The 18,812-nt window shown below is 45.0% G+C and overlaps 1 protein-coding gene and 1 long non-coding RNA gene across 10 annotated transcripts in view; one reads left to right on the top strand and one right to left on the bottom strand.

Moving 5' to 3' along the window:
* The window catches only part of RIPOR2 (RHO family interacting cell polarization regulator 2), a 61,935-nt gene that overhangs the window by 9,285 nt on the left and 33,838 nt on the right, over window positions 1-18,812 (bottom strand). For both annotated transcript variants that reach the window (XM_080580566.1, XM_080580567.1), the window contains exons 7-15: window positions 17,979-18,128; window positions 17,026-17,089; window positions 12,866-12,909; window positions 11,880-12,005; window positions 9,836-9,984; window positions 8,975-9,104; window positions 6,006-6,698; window positions 3,214-3,398; window positions 1,177-1,345 (exon numbers count right to left, since the gene is read on the bottom strand). In XM_080580566.1, coding sequence (XP_080436692.1) covers window positions 1,177-1,345; window positions 3,214-3,398; window positions 6,006-6,698; window positions 8,975-9,104; window positions 9,836-9,984; window positions 11,880-12,005; window positions 12,866-12,909; window positions 17,026-17,089; window positions 17,979-18,128 — 1,710 coding nt within the window. The remainder of the gene's footprint in view (window positions 1-1,176; window positions 1,346-3,213; window positions 3,399-6,005; window positions 6,699-8,974; window positions 9,105-9,835; window positions 9,985-11,879; window positions 12,006-12,865; window positions 12,910-17,025; window positions 17,090-17,978; window positions 18,129-18,812) is intronic.
* LOC308189918 lies at window positions 9,874-17,820 on the top strand. Of its 8 annotated transcripts, none has more exons than XR_013946724.1 (6): window positions 9,874-10,023; window positions 11,973-12,213; window positions 12,347-12,510; window positions 13,368-13,517; window positions 16,314-16,451; window positions 17,332-17,820. It is a non-coding gene; the product is annotated as an uncharacterized lncRNA (long non-coding RNA). The 8 variants fall into 8 exon arrangements; XR_013946725.1 differs by having other exon boundaries at window positions 12,339-12,510; XR_013946726.1 differs by lacking the exon at window positions 12,347-12,510 and having other exon boundaries at window positions 9,875-10,023; window positions 13,368-13,512.

Below are 18,812 nucleotides of genomic sequence, written 5' to 3'. Positions count from 1 at the left end.
TTGCCTGCAATCATAGGATCTCCTTAACCTCAAATGTTTCTCATTTCTGTGATTTTTTATGGTCCTGGTTGATATGCATTGTTACCTCTACTTTTAATGTCTATGTCCAGATCGAGACGCCTGGGTACTCATTTGCATCATTTCTGATTTATACACTCTGGTAAGCTAAAGGAATCCATCATCATAAAGCTTAAAGCCAGAAAAGAGTATTAGTTTGATTTTCACATAGCATAGGCCATAGACTTCCAGGACGTACCTGCCTGGAGGCAAACCACAGGTTGCTCTTTTTCTGCTGTGTTTCAGCTCTGATCACCTACCCGGCTGCCTGTATTTGCTTGGTGCTTTCCCCTGGACAATACTCCTTGCTGCTGACATCTGCATTTTCTTCAGCAGTCCACTTCACTATCATTCATACTGAATCTGGACAGAGCTCAAGCCTGCCTCTCCCAGCTGCGTATTTACAGCGTACTCTTGTATTTAAGCCAAAACCGCCCTTTTTCTCATGCTTGTGAGTCAGCAGAGTGTCCAGCTCAGCACTAAGGGTACTGGAATCAGGATGGCTCTGTATTGCTTCAGTGGGCCTTTGAAAAAAAAAGCTAATTATATCTAAGGTTGAGGAGCCAAATAATTGCAAAGGGAAGTTGCAATACGTTTTGATTCAGCAACAAAACCCTGATGCCCTCACTTGCTAGTGCGGCTTGCTGGAGGTTTAAGATTGCATTTAGCATGCTTAGGTTCTGAAAAACCCTGCTAAAAGGCTGTGCTAGTTAGCCTTGAGTACGAATGGATGATTTTGATCTCCCAGAGAGACTGCTGTGTGCTACCTTTGCTGTGGTTTAGACTCTGTGGATGATTTAAAGCAGAGATTCTCCCCCTCGCATTGCAGAAATGGTTTTGCTTTTGAGCACCACAGCACTGCCTGGGGCTGGATCAGCCGGTGGGGCCACGGGCTCCTGCTTTACCACTGAAGATCTGAGCTGCCAGAACCAGGGAGCGACCTCCCGGCCAGGAGCATCTCCTGGCGAAGCCGGCAGAGGTTCCTCACCCAGAGCAGTGCCTGCCCCTGCCATCTGCCGATCTGCACCGGCGGCACCTGCTGCATGCCCCGTGGTTTGCTCGTCAGTTCTGCTCCCAGCTCTGAGCCCGGGACCGAAACGACAGGAGCTGTTGCGGTACCTGGATGAGCTGCGTGCAATACTGCAGGTGCTTAACTATGGTAATGTCGAGGCTGTCGCTCCCCGTGGTGAGTGGCAGAGGGCTGCCGGCCACGCTGGTGCCGACACCCGTGTCCTCGGTGAGCGCTTCGCTGAGGTGGCCCCTGGCCTCGGGGTGCTCCGGCCTGTAACTGCGGAGGGAGGAGGAGGTCAGTGGGGGCCAGCGGCCGCCGCGGCAGACAGACACACGCTCACGCAGCGAGACGGGCAACGAGCACGGGAGAAGAGCCGAAAGCAGCGCTCTGGGACCACACAGCCCTCGGAAAGCCAGAAACCTGGTGATGAAGACATCATGTCACACGTGAGCAGTGGTGCCCGGGTGCAGAGCGGCCGTGCGCTCGGTGGGGACAGGCCTCTTCCACGGTGCCCTGGCTCGTTTGCCTTGAGCAACGCCAAGCAAGCCTCTCTGACCTGCGGCTGCGGTCGCACGTTGGTGCAGACCCCAGGAGAAAACACCCTTCTGCTGATAAATCGTCTCCCCCACTGGCCAGGACGAAGCAGCGTTACAGCTTGTGCCACCTCAAGCACTGAGCTGCTGAGAGCGGATCGAGGCTGTCGGTATCTTCCTGGTGCCAAATTTAAGACTCATTGCAGGAGGAAAAGAAAACCACTGCTGGAGTAAGGGACATGATGTTTTCATAGGCCGTTTTAGGCACACTGTGTACAGCTTCGTTTGCCAGTAGTTTCTGTAAGAGGGTAAAGCTATTCTCACTGTGTTTTAAATCATTATTTCCAACTTTGTCTTGAACAAATGATCCTCCCTGTGTTTAAATGCAAAGCCCAAGGTCAGTCCCCAGACTGCAAGCGTGCTTGGCTGCAAGTTCAGAAGTGTCAGCACTTGTGATCTTTGCACTGAGTCACACACGCATCTAAAAATGGAAGCAGGAATCCACGCTGTCTGGGGATCAGCCTGAGGGGAAAAATGGGATTTTAACTTCTACTTTAAGATTTTAGTTAGCTTCCGAGTTAGCTTATTAGTAACTTAAATTTCTTCTGCTTAAGTTGAACTTATGCTGAAGCGCCTGGCTAAAGCCAGATCTTAAATCCATGCAGACTGAACTGAGCTCAGAGTGCCAGTGTAGCAAGCAACACAATTTTCCAAGTTTTTCATCCCACCAAGTCTTAGTCTGGAGGGAGACAGCACAGCAAGATGGATGGGAACTGAATGGTCATTGCTTGTTTGTACTCAAAATTGCTTTGAACAGGCCATGATAAGATGTGAGAAGTATAGCTCCCTTGTTAGAAAGCATGGGATTTTAGGGAACCAAGTTAGAATTTTCGTTTTTTCTACATCTAGCGCCACACGTGTGCCTGTTGGGCTTCGTGTCAGTGCCGAGGATGCAAACATGCTTTTAGGATTTAATGATTGAAACACAGCATCTTACAGTCACACGACAATGGCAAACCACGACACAAAACAACACAGCTCTTTTTTTTTTTTTTTTTCCTTTTTTTCTTTTTCCCTCAGAAAGACCAGAAGTGATGAAAGAAGGGCAGGTAACACGCAGGGCCATGGACAGAGTACCAGTCATCACTCTTACATTCCAAAGGAAACCTACACCATGCTGCTTAAATCTGGCCCTGTGTTATTGTTATTGACAAGCTTAATCCACTGCAAAGACTCATTCGGCTAGAGAGAAAAGACAAAGGGAGGGGGGGGAAAAACCACAGAGGAATTAGTAATTACATCCAAGGAAAACCAGGTCCAAACCTATGTCAAGGAAGAGGCTCTGCCAGTATTGATGTCAGGTTAATTTAATTTACCCATCTGTTTGCGGGGAGTGGGGGCAGATTGTGCATATTTGAACAGGAAGAAAATTATCCTGGAAGCTAAAGATTTGGTACACAGCAGCCACAGGAAACCCTCTGACCCTATAAACTCCTCAAGGATTAGTCGGTCTTCCTTGAATAACGTGTGCACCGGGATCCTCTGTTAGTGACAAAGAGCTAGGGGGTATCAGTTTGGCTTAAGCATAGCTGGCACTTACTACAAACTTACCTATTCTTCTCAATCTCAGTGTCTGAAAATACTGAGTCTGCACCTCCTCCACCATTACAAACCTCCTCACCACCACCATCCTCATCATCAAAGTCAGAGGTGTTCAGGAAATCAAAGCTTTCTAAAGCACTTTCAACTGTTAGACTTAAACTGGAGGACCTGCTTCGGGTTACTGCTGGCTTGCACTGCAAAGGCAGAACGAACCAATGAAAACCCCAGATATTAGCTACTACTGAAAGAAAAAAATAAATAAATGATAAAGCTTAAAACTTTAAAATTCTTCATTTTATTTTTAAAACTTCATTTTATTGGGTATTTCACTTCAAACCTTCATATTCATAGCAAATACAATCAAAGCCTGAGAACTGGAAAACCCTTCCCTTCCTCCACCCCTCCCCATCCTACCCCTTCTCTTCCCCAAAGGAAAACCCTCAAAGGCAAGATTTGGTGTGTTTTATAGAAACAAGGAGTACATCTTGAGTCCAAGTGACACGGCTTTCAGCATCCTCCAGAAGGAGAGATGGTAATTAATGCGTTGGAAGGTGAAAAGGAAAGGCACATTCCATAATTTCTGTTACACGTACAGGAGCTGAGTAATACGTATATATCCAATGGCACTATTGAATTTACTTCAGATGCAACTCCAATGGAGCTTATCCAGGAATTAATTTGGTCCCATATCTGCAGATGGATGAGAGGGCTTTTGTGGCCGTTGAAGCCACGTGGCTTACCAAGGAAAAGCCAATCACGCATCAGATGCCTAGGTGACAGGAAAAGGCAGTATCATAACCTGTGAATCAACAGCACCTAGAGAGGGGGGAAGCCATCCTATCTCACTGCTGGGAAGAAACGTGACTGCAGCCTTGCTGGTGCTGTGGGAAGTATCAAAAGTCCAGGTCCCATGTGGTGATTCATCCAGACTGCCTATAGGCTTGCTTCCAGGTCACCTCGCAAGAGATGACGACGAGTCAGTAACTTGAGGGCTCACCCTGTCATCGGTTTGTGCAGTGACTTCTTACACCTTGAGCCCCACGCGATTGTCTGACCAGAAACAGCCAGGAGCCAGCGGTGCAGTTCCAGAGCTGCGTCTTCCAGTCCTGAGTAAGAACCAGGACTTTGCTTCGTCTCGTAAAAAAAAAAAAAATCAAGTTGGCCTCCAAGTTCTGGCTCAGCTCCTCCAGGCTTGGAGTCTTTTTTCTAATTTGTATGCACACATTGTACGCTAGCATTTACAATGCTTGATGCCTTAAACTGACCGTACAGTCTTTAACTGATCAAACATACTCCACGGCACCTCCGTAGGGGTTGTATCCCACCTGCCCTGCAGCACGGATGGCTTCAGCTACTGTTTATTTTAGGGCTGGTAATGCAGCTTCTTCAGGCAAGAGCAAACAGCAATATGTGGGCTTCTCGTTTTCTGTGCCCATCTGACAGGGCCAAGAGGGCTTTCTTCAGCTGCAGCTGGATTCCAGCTCCACCTTTTGGCACGGGGAGCCCAGCGCAGCCGCTGGTGGTGCCGAGTGTCGGTCTGCAACCTGGTCAATGGGACACATGCGGACAGAAAGCAGATCTGGAAGAAGTGGCCATCTCTGGTGTGCAGGATTTCTGTCTGCACACGTCCATCCTCTCTTTCCCCCCATCCCGTGTCTGTCCCTTTGTAGCTTCTGATAAAAGGAATGTGAATGAACAGTCTCTGTTGTCCCTCTGCTGTTTGGACAGCTGACCTCTTTTGTACAAGCTGCAGAGCAGTCGTGATGTTAAAAAATAATAGCAATGGTAGCTTTGCCTGCTTGAACTTACTGGGGTTATAGTGCAAGGATCAGGGGCTGCAGGCTTTTGTCAAAAAAAATAAACACTTAATCTGGGGAAGTACCATACAGCTGCAAACACTGATGGAAGCAAAAATGTTAACAAAGTGTTTTGCTTTATTTTAAAAAAAGATAAATGCCTTCCTTTCTCTTCAGCCATGTTTTTAAATGATGAGGTTAAAATGACTAGCAGGCCAACTTGCATATGAATATGAAGCATTTGAAATGATTATTTCCCATATAATACTCTCTGCACAGTACTGCGTCGTGAGTTATTATTCATGGGGGAGATATGAGTCACAGTGATTGGCAGTAAACATTATCAACACACATGCAAAACCCTCTACTTCTTCAACATATTCTGGTATAAAGACAGGATGTCTCTCACTTTAAAAATGGATGGGGGAAAAAAGGAAAAGGCTTGCAAAAAAGCCTAGGCAAGGTAGGAATGGCAACGTTCAGTGAGACTTGTACGTCTAAATCAGTTTGGCAATTTAGAAAATTCAGCTTCTACAGTTACGAGGCCTGATCCTCAGCTGGTGTAGTTTTGCAGAGCTCTACATAAGTTCAGGGGTAGTATGTCAAACTACACCCACCAAGGATGTGACCCGTAGATTTTAAAGGCAGAAGATTGGCTACAATCTGATCTCCAGTGTGGTACAAGCAACAGGTTCTCAAGTAGTTTCTGCAGAGAAGGGAATAATTTAATTAATCCTCTGCCATTGTGCCTTTTTCTCATTCCCCCAGGTTTCCAGTAAAGTAAAAAATCCATTGCTTGAGGATACAAGGCTATGGTCAGCACATTGCAGACATGAGTTTAAAAATATAACACTGTGAAGGGATGCTCCAAGAGGAGCAAATCTATTGCTACTGAGGTATTTTACTGGTCTCCAAAACGTCTACTTTGTTGTTTGCGAGGAATGGGAGGAGATTCTACCCCGCTCAGATTTTCTTTAGGGTAGTATTTTCTGAAAACGTACTCACTTTTAGGATGTCATCCAGATGCATCACTTCCTGATCCAGGTCCTGAAACTCTTTATACTGCTCTTTATGTGGCTCAAGAGCTAAGAGAAGCCCTTGCAAGGCTTCTTCAATGCTTCCATCCAGATAAGACTTGTATCCTTCTGATTCCCCACTAATGGATCCCTCACACGGCAGCCTCTCCAGGGTCATGGGCACCTCTACAGACGTGAGCCTTTTTACCAGCTGCTTTGTGATGTTGCCCTCATAGGTATCCAGCTCCACCGGCTTTAGCTCTGAACCTTCATCCGTCTCCTGCAGGAGGGACACCGGGACGTTTGTCTCTATAAAGACACGATCGCTCCCAGCGTCGGAGGTTTTTCGGCAAACTTCGGAAGCCGCCCTGGGGACGGCCTTGTTCTCCATCACTGCTGCCTCTCCCTGGGACGGCCGGTCCTTATGCTCAGGGACAGAGTCTCTGCGGGAGTCACTGCTGCTGCAGTCCGGGCTTGAGCTCTTGGAGGAAGACTTGAGAGCTCGGCGCTGGGTGGGGGTGGCGGCGATATCGGGGCTGGAGCTGACGTGAGCAGAAGAGGACCCCGGTGAGCTGGCAGGGGGTACGTGGTCTTCATAAGGCAGGTCGCCAAAAGTGAAAGAAAGAGGCCGCTTCTCAGTGGTTGCCGTGCCGTTTTCAAAGACGTCATCTGGCAAGTTTGACTGAAAAGATAATTGGGAAAGAGAAAATGTGTTTTTGTGTCTAACTGGAAAGAAAGAAAATACACTATGTTTCCAGGAAGGACAAATGCAAGGAAAAAGATTTGAGAAGCATTCAAGACTTGAGAGGTGGAAAAAAAAACATTTCAAATCCAGCTTGTGCTTACATCTGTCACAACCCCTGACCTCAGCAGGAGTTCTGCTGGGCAGCTTGGATTCAGCATCATGTTGGGGGCAGGGTAAGCCAAGAGCTTGGTAAGTGTGTCCCAGAACACAGCCCCAAGCACCACTGCTCTTAGCAGATTGACTCTGACGGCAGTTCTGGGGCACTGCCCTATTTCCTGCAGGACAACTCTCCTCTCTGGGGTTGCACTTAAGCTACCTTGGCTGCATTTTCATACCTGTTATAGATTTCTGCTGTATTTATTCTCTGATTGCAATCCCTAAACTGTGAAACAGGCTGCTCCAAAAGTTTTTCCAGTGTCGTGGCATTTTAATGGTGATACTGCTGTGCTATTTCTTTATGTTGAAAGTATGTTCTGCATGTGGCATGGATATCTCTGCTAGCTGTTGAACATGAGCTACAGAAAAGTCATGTTCAACATCAGTTTCTTCTGAAAGGGAACAGAAGAAATCTTGTGGTGGTGTATTCACCAGGACACCGATCACTTAGGAGACAAAAAAAACTGGCAGGGCTATGGGGAAAACTCACTGCAGGTTTCACAACCTGCCTATCTGACCTACAGATTTTGCTTTAATGAAGTATTGCCTCATGTTAAACTCTTACTGCACATTGGAGAGAGTTATAACATTTCTGCTGTCTTCTTCCCTGTCATCAGGTTTGAACCATCTCAGAGCTGTAGTACAAATCCTTCTATTATTTTATGCAATTTTTAGAACAGAGAAAAGGCAAAAAGCAGTAAGGAGCGAAAATATGAGAACCTATCTGGAGCCAGAATGTAATAAATCAAAGCCTGAAATTTCACACTGATGAGTTCTGAAACAACTTTTAGCCTTCACTACGTGGCAAACTCACACAAAAGCACAGCACAGATGAACAGCAACTTCTATTTTGCTGACAATTTGCTGGAAGGAAATATAAGCATTCACATGTTGGCAAAGGACGCAAGGTTAAAACGTCCAAAACTTGCATTGTTTTCTCAGCAGCTTTTTTTCCCTAAACATACTGATACTCAAAGGTTCATTTCTTCTTTCCCCCCACATGGGTATGCTTTCAGCCTCTCCTTTGCTGCTGAAAGTCATGTTGCTCAGCAAATGTCTAACACCAATTTGTATGGCAGGACATTTTTAAAAATACCATGTTGGCTTGTACTACTGCCCTGCTCTCCTCCCCCAGATGTTTGGCTTCTGACCATTATCCCTGTAGACACCACGAGGAACTTGATTTAATGCGAGCAGCATGGGCTCACAGTCACGTTCTCCCCTTCCGTCAGTCAGCAAAATAAGAGGGTTGCAACAGAGAGCAACACACGAAGCATGCGTGGAAACGGAGATGCCACACGAGGACTGAAAGAGTCCTTCAACAAACAGAAACCAGGACTCACATATAGCTCTAGCCCTGCCTTTGGGCTTAGCCTGAGCGATGGCAGGTCACTAAAAGAGCGACTGCGCCGAAGCTTGTCAAAGAAAGTGTCTTGCAGAGCATCTAAGATTGCCAACTTTGGCCTGTCTTGCAGGGGATGCAGCCATTTCTTCAGCAGTTAAAAGCAAACAGGGTGTGAGGAAGGGCAAGTTAATTGAATGCTTTGTAGCAGAGTACTGAAATTACAGGCATGGGACGTAACACTTGTAAAATTCATATCTCTACAGATGGCCTATTCAGCTTAATACACAGACCTGATTAAGCATTCAGAGTTTGATTCATGCAAAATGCAAGAGCACCTTACAAATCTCTTTGGTACAAAGGCAAATTTTACCATGGCATACATTAAAAATAATAGTGCTGTAATGGTTGTTGAACTACCGTTACAAAATGAACACGCATTTTATAAAGATTACCCAAGTATTATAGCAGTCAGGCAAGAAGAATAGGTGTGCTGTAGTTGGCCATACGGCGCCTCAAGGATGCCAGGATCATGGTCACCTTCTTTTAGGATTAGCAGCTAGAATTGCATTGCGCTTGCTTTATAAGTATTTGAAAGGGTAGCCTGCTGAAGCCAGGGGAAAAAGCGTAGACGTGTAAAGCAATGAAGCTTTTGCAGTGTTTGAACTGCTCTAGGGTTTCTCATTACATAAACATGAAGCTAAGCAGGGCTTACAAAGAATGAGTGGTCCTTGAAGGTTGGCGTTTCTGGAGTGCCTTGGCTGTACATGGACATTCTTCTCTGGAGAGCAGATGCCTTGCTCACATTTCCTGTGGAGGGGGTCAAGTCTTCTACATCGAAGGGGCTGCAGACACACAGGCAGGAAAAATAAAATTGTTAGGCTAAATGAGAAGGAATTTCAGGTCCATGGAAAGAATTTTTTTGAAAAGGTCGTTTATTAGCACATCAAAACCCAGAGTTAGCATGCTTTTTTTTTTTTCAGCTGAAGTGTTTAAAAGAAAATGTTGTTAATTAGACAGCAGGCTTGGAAGTGTGGTTTTCATTTCTGATAAAAGCATTTTACTCTCAGAAATCATTTGTGTAGCGTTGTCTGATATAATTCTTCTCACATGAAGAGTATTCTTGGATCTGAGTTGTCAAGCATCATACACGATAATGAGAGACGTGCTATACTGTTAACAGAGCTGTTGCATTATAAAGGAAACCAGTTGCTGTTATTGCTGGCTTCATGTTTATTGCATTACAAGAAACAGCCTACACGACTGTAAAAGTTAAACGCTTCTTTAGAAGCGACAGTCACCTGTTTCATTAAAAGGCACTTAAAATGGGGTTTGAATCCTAGCACTGTCAGCTTACCCATGCCTACCAATGCAGGTGGACAACGCCAAGAGATTTCCCACCACCCTCAGGCCATGTATGAAGCCCACAAAAGCCAGCTTTTAAACTACAGTTTCTTCTACAAGGAGAGAAGAGACCACGTAGACCTTTTCTTTTCAGTTGATTTTTTTTTTTTTAAATTTTTTTAAACAAACAACAGCTTCTTCACCCAGAAACCACCCAACCTCTTCTACTTACTACCAGGTGATTTCAAGGTTCAGCTTTATTGTGCCAAGGTCGTTAATGTCTACTGCAACCACCTGAGGTCGAGCTGCAAACAGGTCTTTTGTTTCACAGGTAACACTTCCCACTAGGATGTGAGTAGCAAGTCCTTTCACCTCTGTGACCTGTAAGAGAGAAGAACAGGATATTTAGGACTATACAAGGTATTGTAACCCTTAATTACAAGGCAATATTTTTGTTTTTCCTGGTCAGGACACCTTGCTTCAAAGGCTTCTAAGATAAGAATGTTTGTTGCCTCTTTGGGGAAAAAATATTTTTATTTTTTTAATAAGTGTATAGCTGTGTGTGATTATGCTTACAAAATGCAGGTATATTTATTTATTTATTATGAGTGTCAAAAGAGAACAACCACAGTGGGTCAGACCAAGTGTTATTCAGCTTTGTATTTGGTAATTTGCAGTGAGCATAAGCGGAACTTAAGGAAAGACTAATAACAGGCATGGTGTACTTGGTGTTTTTCCATCTAATACTTTCCCAGCAATAGACAATTTTCTTGTCGGGGTATCTCCTGAGGTAGCTTGCCTACTGAGTAACTCCCAAGGGAGCTCTTGTCTATTTGTTGCCTGTAACTCTGAACCTATACAGTTGGTTGTATCTACAGTGGTCTTTGGTGATGACTTCCATAAATCTATTAGTAGGGAACTACTTCTATATATGCTTTTATGGTTAAGAGTAGAGCACAGTACTATTCAAACTTGCATGTGTATTTATCTATCCCTGCCTGAAAATTCAGAGGGATGATTATATGTGTAGCTCCTATACAAACAAATCTTTGGCTATTTACTTGAAAGTCAGTTCCTGAACTTTCATCATGAAAGCATTTGTAGAGAGCCCATAAAGGAGTGAGAATTTACATGTTAACTTTAACGGTACTGGGGCTCTCATTTATAGCTCTTGTGCTACAGGAAAGTGTTCTCACCAAGCCTTCCACCTTAAATCTGTATTGTTAAATTTAGGAGAGTGACTCACCATGTGCTACAGCTTGACTTTCTATGCAAATCTGCTGTCTGGCACATCCAGGATTATTTTGCTGGTGTTTTGAAACTACTTTTTTTTTTTTTTCATGAGGTTTTTGCAGTGCTTAAGTTGAACGTTTCCTTTGACTTTCAAGACACTCCTTAGGCTTCACCTGCTTAAGCAGGGACACGTGGGCTAATTATTAGCAGCAGTTTTTAGACAGGAATCAGGGAATGAGCATCTCTGGATTGGAGGTATGTTGGTAGGAAAGCAGATGAGCACATGAATTTTTCAACCAGAAGAGAACTCTGGGGAGGTCTGGGGCAGTAAGGGAATGGAGCAGTGGTAGAAAAACTTTTGTCTAGGAGGAAAAGTCACTGCTGGGTTGTGAGCGTTTTTCTTTCCCTATGGGACAGGGCATGGAGCTGGAGGCAAGTGGAGGCTGTAGGCACTAAGAAATTTTGGGAACTGCTGTGTTCTAGGAAGCTGCAAAAAATATCAGGTGCACAAGTTTGTGTACTGCTCCTGTTTGTGCAGGGTGGTGGGGTTGGACCTCATGACTATTCTAGCTCATGCCCAACTGACCCCTAGGTGCATTTGAACTAGAGACCTCTGTTTTTCTCTGGGTTAACAGATGTTGCTCTCTTACCTGAGCAGTATTAACAAATTAATCAGCAGTGGATTTTCTTTTTTTTTTTTTGTTTTGCTGAATGCTGTTAGCAAACTGGTTACTAACTTTCCCTTGCTTTGGTGCAAATAACTAAGAGCTGCTGGAAAGTGATGTGAGGCAAGGGCTGTGTTAGTAAAGCCACCAGTCTAGGAAGGCAACCTCTCCCACAGGGCTCCCAAACTGATTAGTCTTGTAGCACCTAAGATCAGGCAGTCCTATACCATTTCATTCTAGTAGGTGTGTTGGAAATACTAATGATGATGCATTTCTAAAAAGTTTAATGATTTGCTTCTGTATTTTTGATGATGGTGCATGTAAAGGCAGCCTCTTGGCTTTTGCCTTGCTTGCAGGCAAAGGAGTTAGCATGCGTACCTTAATGGAGATCAGCCCAACAATGAGAGGGAGGAAAACCATTTCTTCTCCATCCCAGCTTTGCTTGCCATTCACCTCTATTTTGCCTTTCAGTTTCCATCGCTGGCGACCATAACGCATGAAAATCTGAGAAAGAAAAGTCCATCTTGAGAAATCTACTCTCTTGAGGCACAAGTATCAGAAACAGAATTGGGGAAAGGGTCTGAAATAGGTTGGAAGAGTTAGTGCTGTAGGTGCTGCCCTTCTGCTTCCCATCAAGCCAGGAGGAAAAGGTCCATGCATGCACAAGACTGGGGACAAATGAATTGATGATCGAGACAGCTGTGAAGTGCAGGTAGGGGGGATCTGTCATCAAGCTGCTGCAAATTTTTTGCAGGTGCAGCTCTGTTCTGGACAGAGCTTGAGGCTTTGATCCTAATCCCTCACTAATGAACCTGTTCTTGATGTTCTCCACTGGAGCACTGCAGTGACCTGAGATACTGACATAGCTTTGCAGTGTGTAGCATTGGGGTCTCAAGAAATGGTGATTGTGTCTTTCTGCTGCTCTGCTTCATGACCAAGTAAAGCCTCAGCATCCAGTAAAGGATGCTTGCAAGGACTTCTTCAATTTGATCTGCATGCATGGGATGGGGTATGTGCTTTTTTTTTTTTCCAGAGGGATTAGAAATGTTTGTCAAGAACAAGATGGTATTTCTGGGAGAAATAAGGCTTTTTGGTTGTGATTATTTAAAAAAAAAAAAAGCTTGTAGTTCATGGAGTAGCTAACACCCAGTGCTCCAAATATAATTTTCAGGTCTTGTGACAGATGTCCTGATATAGGCAGACAGAGAGAGATCTGTGATGTTTTTCAGAGAGTTTACAGGGAAACTGCTGTTCCTTGGCGTGTAGATGTCCCTAAGTTTTATTCACCACGGAGTACAAAGTGGCAGAAATCTGCTTCCCATTTAATTCTTTTGCTATCGAACCAGAAACCAAGCGTGGCATACCTCATACTGATCCCCGGGGCAGAGCCGAGCGAAGCCAGCCAGACCTGGGGAGGAAAGACAGGGAGCAGCGGTCAGAGTGGGTGGACAGCCCCCCAAGACACCCCAATCTCACTAGGTGCCAGGCAGCTGCTGTGCTGTGACAGGAGAGGGCAGCAGCCCGCACCCTGCAGGGACGCGTGGGATTTCTTATCTCTATTTTATACCAAAAAAATAATAAAAAAAAATTGCATTGTGGTTTCGTGCATATCAAAGATTTGCGCTTCCCAGCTGCTTTTTTTTTTTTCCCCTCCAGGCATAATTCTTTTTTTTATAATAATTACATATATATATATAAAAAAAAAGAAACTTCCTGACATCATCTGCCTTTAGAAACTGAGCTTAACGCCCTGACTATCGTGAAGCGTAGGCGAGCTGCTGATTATCATGCAGTGCTTGCTGCTTAATCCAAATCAGACCGAGCTATACATTATAACACAGGCTCCTTGTTGGAACTTCTTAACAGAAACACGGTGAGAGGGGCTCCTGCTGCTTGGCGCATCCATAACGGGATCATTCCCACGCTACCCGAGTGTCTTTCAGCAGTAACTACATCAAGAGCCACGGCTGACATCTGTAACACAAGATCTCTCCTGCCTTTCCCCAGAAGGGTGAGGTAGTGCAGCAAAGCACTTGTGGCATATGTTTGGGAATTTTTCTTAAAAGGGTGTCATGATGCTATTTCTATACTGGCACTGTGAGTACAAAATGGAAAGTTTCCTAGGGCTTGTGACTATCTTGAAATCGCAGGGAGGTTACAGTTCCCATCCTGGCCTTGCGATCTGCTCTTCTGCAGGATGCAACGAGCTGCTTTCCAGTCACCTCATCCTCTCCCTCCACAGAGGGAATCCCTCCTTCCTCACAAATCTCCTCATTTGGTTGCTATTGCACTTGTTTTGCTATTAAAAAATAAATAATTACTTCATTTTCTGTAGCTGCTCGGTCTTACTGCAGCCACAGATATTTTCGTAATCTTCCATCAGACTCTGCCTGCAGTGCTGTAACACCCAGAGAAACCAGTCTGCAACCATGCATAAAGTCACGGCAGAGATGAGAATTGCATTTTCTGGGGCCTTTGGACTGCGTTTATCCTAAAATGCCATGGCTGAAAATATATATGTATATAGGTGTGTTAAAATAAGCAGGAGATGAACGCTAGTGTTGGTTTTATTTACTGGGCTACAGCTGGACTGTACACAGTCATGGCCCGTCCCTGTGATCTGCTGATCCTTCTCTTTCATTTCTTTGACCAGAAAACAGTTTTCTTCACTCATCTTATTGGTTAGCAGAACAGAGAGGCCTTTGCTCAGAGCTCATGTTACCCATTCCTTTCTAATTTATTTACTGTTTATAAATAATTTAAACTTACTAGCACTCTGCTGCTGCTCCTCTCTCCCTAGGCATGCTTTTATAAGGGAATTTGATCTCTGCTGGGACACATCACTGAGAGCATCTGAGGAAAACAAAAGGCCCTTTCTCTGCTCAGTGGATGGGGAGGGGGGGACGCAGCTTGGGGCTCTGTGCGTGGGGCGTGTGGAGCCGAGGCCTGCGTGCGGTGACCAGCCCTGCCAGGCACCATTTTGGGCAGGGGGCGCGGATGGTGGGGTGGGAGCTGGGTCTAGAAATGGGCTCTCGAGGCTGCTGGTGCTGCTCAAGGCTCTCCAGCCTGATGTGGGCACAGTGGATACGTACTGTCACAGGAAACATGTTTTTGGTGACTCCTGGGGACTAAATGTGTGGCAGGAGCCAATGGCTCTGTTGTACCACTTCAAGCATTGTGGATTTGTAAAGGCAGCATCCTGGGCTTGCAGTGCAGGTGGGGACAGGAGGCTGCTCACAAGAGGTCAGTATAATTAATTAGGGGACTGAGCCATTAGGTGGCTGTAGTAAAGTGTCAGGGCACTAGCATCCTTTGTGCACGGGTCACCTGAAGGCTCCTGCAGCATGCACAGCTTTGCTCGGGTGCAGAAGGCTGGGCGGGAGGGCTCTGGTGGTTGCTCTGGGTTGGGTGTTGCAGAGTCCCTGTGGTGTTGGGCCAGTGTATTACTCTGAAATGGCTGAATTTTTCACCTTCTGATGCCCTGGCACTTCAAAGAGGTGTAGGGGTCCTTCCCTGCACATCAGAACAGGGCGTGCAGCTTCCATACAGGGACTTCTACGGCCCCATACTGGGTTTTCCTATTTAATTTCAACACCTGACTAATCCTTAGCAGCAATTTAAGCCTGCTGGCAAGATTATTATCTTCATTTTGAAAAATGATTAGACTTTTTAAAATTATATATATCACAAAAGCAGCGTGGGCCCCCTACTTCCTGACAGTGCTGTGTGGGTTGGCTTGCTTTCAGTGTGTGCGATGGAGGACACAAAATAAAAATAACTGTCACTGGAGTGGCTGGGAACAGATGAGCTTGGGGGAGAGGAACACTTTGATTTTAACATTAGATCCTAACACTAGCTGGATGTGCCACAGTGTAATGAAAGGGGGAAGCTTGCTACATGATCTCTAGGCTTTTGTGCTAGAGCTGCTCTGAGCTGTGCCAACAGCAAAGGCTGGATTGTCCTACTGGATTTCCATTCCTAGGCGAAATTATCTAGACAGAAATCCTAGGTGTCCTAATTAGAGAATACTTAATGATATGGCATTTCTCTTTGCTATTTTCTAATTTGGGCTCTTTCACGTTATGAGAGCTGTGTTTAGAAGTGGCTGTTGTCTGTGGTTTGGTCTCTGCCCCTGCACCTGAGCACAGCACCCTGGCTTCTCTGCAGCCCATGGGCTTTGCTGGGGGACTTGGGCATGCAAGAGAGAAAAGGGTCCAGACCTTTTCAGCCCAGTCACTCATAGTGCCCCCAATGTCTTCTGCAACAAGTCCTGCTGCCACGAGCTCTACGTTGCGCTGCATTCACAGCACGTAAGGAAACACCCTGAGGGACACGACCTGGTGCAGTTCCCTTCCTGCACTGCATGGCCTTGGGTTTGCTTCAGTGTGTCCACACTGCACTTCTGCTATGGGCTTCTGTATACAAATATTTGGCTCCATCTCTGTATGTTCATCTGGTAGCTTTGCATCTACGCATCTTTGACTGCCTTTCCAGTAACTGACTGGGGGCTTTAAAACGTGAGGTTTGGTGCTCTGGGATGCAGCTAGGAGACCTACAAAAGCTGCTGCACTTGTTTCCTCTATGATGGGAGCACGGAGTGACTAATTTTAACTTCATCTAAGCTAGATCACGTCTCATGCACTGCAACAGCTGGACACAACTAACTCCCATGTGTGACAGGGTAGGCAGAGGCAAAACCCTGTGTAAGATTTGTGAGCTCTAAGAAGTCCATCATTAGTATTTCAGCTGGAGAATTACAAGTGCATGAATGTTTAGATCCTGATTTTTTTTTTTTAATTTTTATTTTTACAGGACTATTTTCATGCCAGTGATTGAAGAAGGAAATGGAATCCAAAAAAGATCCCCCCCATGATCACTTCTTTAAGACATTTAATGCTACAGGAATAACAGCATTAGTGATGCCTAGTGATGCACTGCAATGGGCTTCAGGTAAAACTGATTCCACATTATTAAAACCCATAAAGACAAAGAGTAAAACATGCTACCACAGAGTTATCTAGGTGTTTCAGTGGTAAACTGCCCTTGGGTCTTTGATTTTTTACATTTGCTTACAAAAGGTAGTACTGAAAATTGGCAAAAGTAAAAGATGTGGAAACAGACACTGTCAAATTAAGAAAGTATTTTGAACTTCAGCTCTGTGGGTATTCACAATTTCCTACCCGTCTTCTTAAAGGGTTGTGGAGATAGAGGCAAAAGGTGCAGCAGCCTTCAAAACTGAATCGCTTTGGCTGTTGAGGAGTGTTTGGGGAGCCTAATTAGCACATCTCCCTTGAAAACAAAAATCATCATCTTGAAATTTTCTCTGTAAGCTTTGATGTTCCCAGCTCTGGGAACCTTTCCAGTGGGCAGAGGTGCAAGTCAGGGTTTGAAGGCTCAGCAATTGGTGCAGCGAGGGAAAAGCACACCTATTATAAGTCCATATAAAACTAGTGCATCTCAGTGCCCTCAGTAACATATGCAGACTTCTGCTGTTCAAAGAAGGGAAATGTGAAAAGGCAATTACCTTTCATCTTGATGCAAAACTCCCCCAATAGGTTTTCCAGCTCTGCTTCTATGGTACACATGTTCTGTGTTGGAAGACAGAATAGTGAGGTCAAACAAACCCTCTTTTTTTTTTAAGGTCTATTTGGAAATAAAAGTTTCTGTTACGCAGATGAAAGGCATTTTGCAATAAAACCAATATGCCAGAGCTACCCTTGCTGTTTAGCTAAATCTGGCCCTAAAAACAGCGGCTGAGCTATGCCTGCTTGCACCGAAGCTGAATGTAACCCCGCGCTCTTCTGTTGCTCTCTAATTCCTGTGTTGGCAGCACCCTTTTGTGGCCCTTGCAGTGTAACCCGGTCACTGTCCCAGTCCTTTCCAGCCAGGATGTGTGCCAGCAGCAGCTCTGTGCCAAAGTGGCTCCCAGCATGCTGTTAACGTTTCAAGAAACGTGGACTACATTAAGAAAAAAAGACAGTGGGAGGTGGGTACTGGACCCCCTCCAGCTTTTCCCTCAGATCGAAGAAGGATGCCACAGTTTGTGCGCTGCGATGTTTGCAACACTTAGACCCTGCTTAATTTGCTGCCTGTTTAATAAAATAGGTGGTGATCACAGCAAGTAATACTGGATGGGATGCAGCAGGTATCTGCTTGTTCCAGACAACCTGGCATCTGCAGGGTGGAAGGGAGCATATATAGCTGCAACATATCTATCTTCGGGGCAGATTTACTGTTTAACATGCAGTGGTTCCTGGGTATAGCCCTGGTCTTGAGGATCATAATTATTATTTCAAGGAGCTCTTTGGGCTCATGTCATCCATCTTTATATCAGGCATTCACCTAAAGATAAATTAAGAAAGCAAAATTGGTGAAGGATTATTATTTTAACCCCTTTATCTCCTTGAAACCAGTAGCAAAGTTTCTGTGGCCTTCCGACAGTGCAAGAGCAAAACAGTTGAACTAATGAAGATGTACCTCTGTGTACTCCTTGTAACTCCTGTTGATTTCAGTTAAACTCTCTCGAGCTGCTTTGCTGGCAGGAGACACTGCAAAGGCTTGCTTCATTTTGCTTGCGCCGTCGCAGAGACGTCTTTGGATACAATAGGCTTCATAAAGCTCATCCACCTGGAGGGAATAACAAGGTTGTATTGAGAAAAAAAAAAAAAACAACAACAAAGCCAAACAAAAAACACAACACCTGAGAACTCAACAAAATAAAGCCAACAAACTGAAATAGTGTGTGATGCAAGGGAACGAAGCCAAACAAGTGGTAAACCATTAGATCTAGGATAAGCAAATGAAGCTGTGATACTGTTACAGTTGACAACATGAGATAAAAATAACTTCTGGTGCAAAAATCTCATTACAGCAACAGTAGATGCTGTCAGCAATTCACCTGCTTGCCCTGTGCATGCCTTTAGCCATTGCTGCTGCCTTCCCCCCCCCAGTCTGGGACACGTGCAATTGCTGCTGTATGGCAGGAATGCAGCAAGCTTCTGAAATGTAGTGGTGTGGAAGAGCTCTTTCAAAGGCAAGTGCAATGTCCAGACTGCTAAATGGGAGCAGACACATTAAAAGGCACATTTATCAGGGCCAGCAATGCCTTCAGGATTGCTAACACCAGCTGTGGGTTGAGACTAATCCTCCAGAACTAGGAGATGCAGCCAGAATCAGGAAAAGTTTAGGAACAGCTGATGTCAAATTCAGAAAATATTTTGAACTTCAGTTCCACAGACACATAACTTTTTAGTAATCTCCTTCAGTCCTTGGCATGATGTGGACTCCAGACATTTAGTAAGCAGCTCTGGA

Source organism: Anser brachyrhynchus, assembly GCF_964034855.1.
Source record: "Anser brachyrhynchus genome assembly, chromosome: 2".
NCBI classification, from domain to species: domain Eukaryota; kingdom Metazoa; phylum Chordata; class Aves; order Anseriformes; family Anatidae; genus Anser; species Anser brachyrhynchus.
This window is presented reverse-complemented; position numbering and strand designations above follow the sequence as displayed.